The sequence below is a fragment of the Enhydra lutris genome, unplaced genomic scaffold, assembly GCF_002288905.1.
Source record: "Enhydra lutris kenyoni isolate GAN:26980312 unplaced genomic scaffold, ASM228890v2 scaffoldscaffold25, whole genome shotgun sequence".
Lineage (NCBI taxonomy): Eukaryota > Metazoa > Chordata > Mammalia > Carnivora > Mustelidae > Enhydra > Enhydra lutris.
This window is the reverse complement of record NW_019154109.1, coordinates 4,178,758-4,186,648: the sequence shown is the minus strand read 5'-3', so window position 1 is coordinate 4,186,648 and position 7,891 is coordinate 4,178,758. Positions and strand designations below refer to the sequence as shown.

At 40.5% G+C, this 7,891-nt stretch overlaps 1 protein-coding gene across 1 annotated transcript in view; it reads left to right on the top strand.

Moving 5' to 3' along the window:
- Positions 1–1,072: 1,072 nt before the first annotated feature.
- LOC111151047 (kinesin family member 14) overlaps positions 1,073–7,891 on the top strand; it is a 50,280-nt gene continuing 43,461 nt past the window's right edge. The window contains exons 1-4 of the mRNA XM_022508769.1: positions 1,073–1,214; positions 3,160–4,421; positions 6,417–6,671; positions 7,533–7,620. Of these exons, the coding sequence (XP_022364477.1) occupies positions 3,271–4,421; positions 6,417–6,671; positions 7,533–7,620 (1,494 nt within the window). The 5' untranslated portion in view covers positions 1,073–1,214; positions 3,160–3,270. The remainder of the gene's footprint in view (positions 1,215–3,159; positions 4,422–6,416; positions 6,672–7,532; positions 7,621–7,891) is intronic.

The following is a 7,891-nucleotide window of genomic DNA, read 5'->3' as shown; positions in this document are numbered from 1 at the left end:
TGAACACATTTCCATTACCTGCACTTTTGCCCTTTAAAAAACACTGTTGCTCAAAATAATTTAAAAAATAAAAAAATTAAACAAAAATAAAAATAAAATTACTGTTGCCTTATAACATGTTTGACTAGAGTCTCTCATTGATCTCGTTATATTTCAGAATGTATCTTTGCTACTTTTTTTGTGTTTCAAAATCTTATTGGAATATATATTGAAACTGATTAATCTTATGACGTGACTTCAGAATTCTAGTTATACCACTTGCTGGTTGCTTGTTCACCGGTTTAACTCTAAGCTTGGGGATAATATTAATATCTGCCTCGTTAAATTTTTAGAATTAAATGGAAAAATTCCACGTAAAGTCTTTTAGCACACTTTCTATCTCCACGCTTTGCATAGGAAATGCTAGAATCGTATTAATTATTATGCTTAGCTTGAGGACAAATAGCCATTTTTACAACTTCACTGTAAGGTGGATAGGCCACGATTTTTCTATACTGAGCATCGACAAAAGCGTCACTGTCACTCGTATTTAGAGGTGCCCAAGCTCCAAGCCTTAGCGCAGCCCGGGGAGGAGCGGGCCCCGTTGCCTAGGAGATGGGGGGCGGGTCTGGAGTTTAGAATCTTTGCTACCAGACAACCGGCACTTCCTGGGGGCGGGAGGAGGCGAGGGCGCGGCGCCCGACGCGACGTCCAGCAGCCAATCAGAAAGCAGGGCGCCCATTCAAATTGCGGCCGCAGAGGGAGCCGGCGGTGCGGGTTGTGAGTGGTGTGGACCTCGTTGGGGAGGTCTTCGCGAGTGGGGAACCCTTCAGAGGTGGGAAGTATCCATGCTGTGGGGGCGTGCGGGCGCCTTCTGTACCGGTGACCGCTGAGGTGCGAGCGGAGGCCTTAGCGCGGGGTCCCCCACCGGCCCGGGAATCCCGGTCGGCGGCCAAGGGGTCCCCGAAGGACGCGCGCGGGCGGCTCCTCTGTGGGGACCCGGAAGCCGGACTTCAGGGCCCCTCGGCCGGGGTCTCACCCACTGAAGTCTCGCCCAGTCGGTTGGCATTAAGAGGTACATTCGCTGTCGCAGCCCTCGGAGTGACTGGCGGGGAGAACCATCCACGGGGATCTTTCGCTTGTGGTTGTGACTTAATTTCCTTCTTTCTGTTCGTTCCACTCCTCTTTAAACTCCGGTGGCAAAACGTCCCAAACAAAAAGCCCCATCTGTTTGCGTAAGTAGCAAATAGTTTTTAGCTGCGGTAGAATTTCCAGAATCTTTTCTTGCCTTTAAATTTACTTCCATAAAAAGGAACATTCTGTACTTTTAGTTAAAATGTTGAAGGAAGATGCTTATATCCTGGTGGTTTTGTTTTTGGTTTTGTTTTTGTTTTTCTCTTTTTGGGGCGGGGGCGGCGGCGGTGGTGGTAATGATTATTACTTATTTAAAACTTCAGAAGACTTACTTAAAAGTTAACTTCTAGTATTTTATCCCTGCATAGCCGTATCTATGGAATAGTTTGAGCAAGTGTCATTTTACAAATTAGAACCAGGCATGCAAATTTAAAGACTTGTTTACATCAGTAGTACACAGTTCCGTGCGGAGTTGACTAGAAACCAGACCTTTTAGCTGTCACTGCAGTTCTTTTTCTTTTAAACCATTAGTGCTGCATAGATATTGTTGACATATTTACAGACACACCTGTCTGCTTTGTTGTCTAACTGCTAGAGGGCAAGCTGTCTACTTACCTAATCTTGCATAATTTTTCTCAACAGAAGCAATTAATTTACTTGTTATAGTTATTGTCTATGGTATTTATTTGGGAATACTCTGTTTTGCGACCCCTCTCAAACTAATCTCCACGAGGCATCCCTGTAATTAACATACATTCAACAGGTGTTATCGAAATGCTTTATCTAGTCTTTGATTTAGGTGCCAGGGTTTCTGTTAGTCCCTCTCCTAATCTGCAAACAGGGAGTACTCAACTAAAAATCTTTGCTGACATGCACGTTCCTACCCCCCACCTTATTGTGTTAAAAGACACATAACATGTATCATCTTACCTTCTTTTACATATACATTTTAAAGTGTATATCCTTAAATACATTCATGTTGTTCAGCCGTCACTAACATCCATTCCCTAATCCTTTGTCATCTTGTAAATCTGAAACTCTGTACTTATTAAACAACAACCCCTCATTTTTCTCCTGGCTCCAGCCCCTGGCAACCACCATTATACTGTCTTTATGATTTTTAACTACTCCAAGTACCTCATATGAATGGAATCCTCCAGTATTTGTCTTTTTGTGACTTATTTCATTTAGCTTTAAGTCTTCCAGATTCATCCATGTTATAGCATATTGCAGAATTTCTTTTTAAGCCTGCATAATATTTTGGTGTCTGTAAATACCACATTTTGGTGAGCCCTTCATCCATCCATGGACACTTGGGTTGCTTCCATATTTTAGGTACAGCGAATAATACTGCTAGGAACATGAGTGTACAAATGTCTCTTCAAGACCCCGATTTTAATTCTTTTGGTTAGATATCCAGAAGTAGAATCCCTAGGTCATATTGTAATTCTATTTTTAGTTTTTTGAGGAACTTCCATGCTGTTTTCCACAGTGGCTGCGCTATTTCATGTTTCCGCCAGTAGCACACAAGGGTACCAATTTCTCCACGTCCTCACCAATACTTGCTTTTTTTGTTAGTAGCCGGCCTAATGGGTGTGATATGGTATCTCATTGTAGTTTTGATTTGCTTTTCCCTAATGATTAGTGATGTTGAACATCTTCTTATGTGCTTATTGGCTATTTAAGTATCTTCTTTGATATGTACTGTTTACATATTTTAAGTCACTTAGTATCTTTATCCTGATATCATGGAAAACTGTGTATTTCTTCTAGACTAAGGAAATGGGAACAGGGTCTTGTCAGTAGTATCTATCAGAGGGCCTGGCATGTAATAGGGACTCAGTAAATATTTGTTACATAATGATTATAAGCTCTTTGAAGGCAGAGATTGTGTGAAGTTGCTTAGGAACAGTATCCAAGGAGGAGATTGTGATTTATTCTAATGTATTTTTTTGGGAAATTATTTTCACAGTGGAGAGTTCTCGTATTTTTTAATGTCTGTTTATAGTCTTACAATCTAATTTTTTTTTTTTTTTTTTTTTACAGTTTAGCAGATACTTGGAAACTTACACATAAGATATGGCTGGAAGTCAAATGAACATCTAAAAAAGAGCTTTGGTTCTTCAACAACACTTTTTTAAAACAACTTGCGCCACAATGGCAGTATACACCACACATAGTAGAAATAACAGGGATATCCTTGGTATACCTTCTTCCCAAAAGAGTTCATCACTGAATGTCCTCACCCATAGTAGCAGACGTAAGCTGCATTTGAATTCAGATATGTCAGAATGCGAAAATGATGATCCGTTATTGAGATCTGCAAGTAAAATCAGAGACATAAATTGTACTTATGTGATTTCAGCCTGTAAAAAAACAGGAGAGGTTCCTCTTACTCCTGACCCTGTAGGTAGATTGGCACTTCAGAGAAGAGTTATAAGGAACAAAGAATCATCTTCACGTGGTAGCCAGTTGGGAGACTCAACCGAAAAAACTGCAGAGACACGTCTTACATTACAGCGTCGTGCTAAAACAGAATCTGTGGACAAGTGGAGAACAACTCAAACAGATTCTGTGGAAAAGGGGAAAACAGCTCAAACAGATTGTGTGAAAAAGTGGAAAACAGCCCAGAATGTGGGAAGCCCAACAGAAAATGATTGTGCTTCCCTGGAAGCGAGGAGAAAGGTAACAGTTGTAAATAATGATAAAGACTCTTCTGTTGCATCTTTTGTACCTTTAGCGGAATGCCCAAAAGACGTTGAAATGATGAATGATGAAAAACACAAAGAAACATTTTCTGCCCCTCTTGGGGCAAATGAACATGTTGCACTTCAATACTTAAGTAATAGAGCACCCACTGATTCCCAGAGTCAGACTAAAGTTCTTCCATCCAGACACTTGGCAACAAAACCTCTTCAGAGCAAGTTGAGTATCAAAGTGTCAGGAACAGGAAACTTACATCAGCGAAGTACTGGGAAGGATATGGCAAAAAATTCAAATAAATTTGAAAGCTTAGAAAAAAGAACACCTACGAAGTACATCATAGGACACAAATGGACACCGAAGTGTGGCACGCCACAGCTCATGAGCCCAGCTGCATCGACACCAAAAAATAGGGTGCCTAGCCTCCAAGTTAAACAAAAGCCAAGAGGTTCTCTTCTAGCGAATGAAAGGGAAAGGTCACAAGAAAATACACTCCCTCTTGAAGAGGAAACAGCAGGTCGGAACACTTCTATAGAAGCAGACCCCCTAAAAGTAGAGAACAGTCAAGTGACAGTGGCAATACGTGTGAGGCCTTTCAGCAAGAGGTATGTTACACCTTTTAAAATCTAAGGCCAAACTTCTGACATGTAATGTGTCTCATTCCTCTCTGCCTTTGGAAAGTGAGTGCATTCATGCATCTTCAAGCTTGGCACTGGCATTTTTATGCAGCGAGAACTTTTGGTTTAGTTGTGGAACCCTCATTATTTTTGATGATTGGGTATAAAATTAAAACATGGAAATCATCTTTTATAAATGTAAATTTCTTTAGATCTGCTGCTTTGAAAACATTGGAATGACTTAAGTGTCTAATGCAGTCTGCTTTCAAATCTGCAATGTATGGCGGGCTCTTCTGTGTTTCCCTTAAAAAGAGCACCTATTAGGTCACTTATTCCACAAAGAGGTCCTTCCAAAATCCTGTCCAGCATAGTATCATTCCCATCGTCATCTCTGATAGATAGTAGTTATATATCAGATATATATATCTAATAAATGTTATAGATAGTTATATATCAGATATAGATATCTAATAAATGCAGTGATGTATTAGATTTGAGGTTGATAGTAAAAAATCTCTCTCCAAAGTGGTTGTGGGTGAGATAGTCACATATTACAGGTAGGGATGAGAAAGATGAACATGACAAAATGTGAATGTGGCATTTAATTATTTTTGGATGTTTTGTGGGGTGACTGCAAAAAACCTTCAGTGTTAGTTGTTAACTCTGTTGTATATCTAAGCAAGATGTGACAGGATATGGTGACCCCTGCCGTTGGGGAAGGAACCCCTAGTTCGAACCTAAAGGGTCAGTGATTAAAAGCAAGTTATAAGTTGCTTTAAAGCCTGTTAGTGAAGATGTGGGGTTTGTGATAAGTGAGAAAACTGAGAGTGAGCTGGCTGGAGAGAATGGGGAAACCTCAAAGACAGGCCTCAAGGTTCATGATAGGATGAGAGGCAACAGAAGGAACAGAGGTGGTAGGAGTAAACCCCACGATAGATGACTACCCACGATGATGACTACTAAGTTCTGAAGAGAACTTAGTAAGGGGCCAAGTGCCTGAGTCCAGACTCATCAGACAAGCCATGTAAACTGGGCTGATAGCAGGGGCGGTGGGACACTTGTCACATTGAAGAAGCAGGTTGATTCCAGGATAAGTTCTGATCTAAAGCAGAGTTGGGGGCAAAAAGGGACATCTGGGGCCAGGCAAGGGCTGTTAATATTTTTCTGCAGATGCAAAGTAAGTGAAAGATTTCCACTTAAGTCTGATGGAAGAAGGATGCACGTGAAAATCCATGATTTTTTTTTAAAGATTTTATTTATTTATTTGACAGAGATCACAAGTAGGCAGAGAGGCAGGCAAAGAGAGAGGAAGGGAAGCAGGCTCCCTGCCGAGCAGAGAGCCCGATGTGGGGCTCGATCCCAGGACCCTGAGATCATGACCTGAGCCGAAGGCAGAGACTTTAACCCACTGAGCCACCCAGGTGCCCTGAAAATCCATGATTTTAAGGGAGGAAAATCAACGGGGGGGGGGGGGAGCTTCGTATTAACAGTAACAATAGGCAGTAGCCCAAAGAGATTTATGATTGAGACTTATACTTAACTGAGTTTGTTGAAATTATGTTTGCATTTCATGTCAGCTTTATGTAGATCTGCATCTCTGAAACTTCTCTATAATATATTAAAAAGTTCCTAGATTTGGACTGAAGAGTATAGATAGATTATAGTGGTGGGAAGGGTGAAGGGAGAGCTCAAGAAAAAAGGAAAAAGATGGAAAATCCTGTAAAAGTAGGGTGATTTTTCAGACAACAGATCTGGGACTCCATTTTCCCTCTAAGGAGTGACCCTGGAGCTGTAGGAAGTATGTATTTGGAAACCCACTATTACTATGTTAGCTGGTCTACATTTTCCACATAAAACTAAAGAATTATCTTGCTCTGGAGGTATGTTGTGTTAACTAGTTTTGAGGTTCTTGTTATATTCTATGGAATAATACTCAAAATAATCACAGTAACTTAATATTTTTCTTTGTGCTTCTTCATAAAGAGAGAAGGTTGAAAAGGCATCCCAGGTGGTCTTCATGAATGGGGAAGAAATAGTTGTGGAACATCCTGACATGAAACAAGTTTATAATTTTATTTATGATCTTACATTCTGGTCTTTCGATGAATGCCATCCCAACTATGCTAGCCAGACAACTGTTTATGAGATGCTAGCTGTACCCCTCCTAGAACGTGCCTTTGAAGGCTACAATACCTGTCTGTTCGCTTATGGTCAGACTGGCTCCGGAAAATCATATACGTAAGTGTTATTTCCAAGTACAGTTACTGAAAGTGCCAGACTCTTTGGTAAGAAACAGTGTAGTGTTGATAGAAAGAATGTAGTTTTTTTTTTTTTTTAAAGATTTTATTTATTTATTTGTCAGAGAGAGAGAGAGAGAGCGAGAGTGAGCACAAGCAGATAGAGTGGCAGGCAGAGGCAAAGGGAGAAGCAGGCTCCCTGCCGAGCAAGGAGCCCGATGTGGGACTCGATCCCAGGACTCTGGGATCATGACCTGAGCTGAAGGCAGCCGCTTAACCAACTGAGCCACCCAGGCGTCCCAAGAATGTAGTTTTGAAACCACACAGGTCTGGGCTCAAATCTCATCCATTTTATATACTGGTTCTGCAAACTTGGGCACGTTATGTAACCTCTGAGCTTCAGCTTATGCAGGAGATACTATTTACTTTGTGTCATTGGTCCATTTTACTGTACATATGTCTTGTGTAAACCCAAATCTGGAGAGGTTATTTTGTAAATATTATTGTGAGAATTAAAAGTAGTCAACTAATCAATGGTATATGTATATTAAAGGCTCTGCTTGTACTTTCTCCCAACTCTCTGAATTAGATACCTCATATTTATTTCCATTTTATAGAAGAGGAAATCGAGGTTTTCTGGGGTTAAGTACCTTGTTTAAGGTCACAGAGCTTATAAGTGGTGAGATCAAGATTTGAACTCAGGAAGATCTGACTTCAGAGACTAGGTTATTAGATATTTATAATGTGGTTTAATTACCTTGTTTCCCATTCATTCCCCAACCCATTTCCCCAGAAGAATTTTAAAAAACCACTAATTAGTTTTATCCCTCTTCACCCCTGCCATTTATTATGTATTTTCCAGGATGATGGGACTTAGTGAAGAACCAGGAATAATTCCAAGGTTTTGTGAAGACCTTTTTGCTCAAGTAGCCAAAAAACAAACTCAGGAGGTGCGTTCTCTTTTGTAAGCCTTCATGTTAGACTAGGAAACAGTCAAATCAAATTAAAATCAGAGTCATCACCACTAAGGTAATAATGGAAGATGCAGTTTTAAGTTCTAAATCATTCTCTTTTGGAACAGTGGTATGGAGGGGAAGTTGGAGATTCAAAATTTCAGAATGAATTCCCCTCGATGGGCAGTGATAAAAGGATCATCTCTTCTGTCTTCTCTAGCTTTTTCAGCTTTATTACTTTTATGTATGTGTAGTGGCTTATAATGAG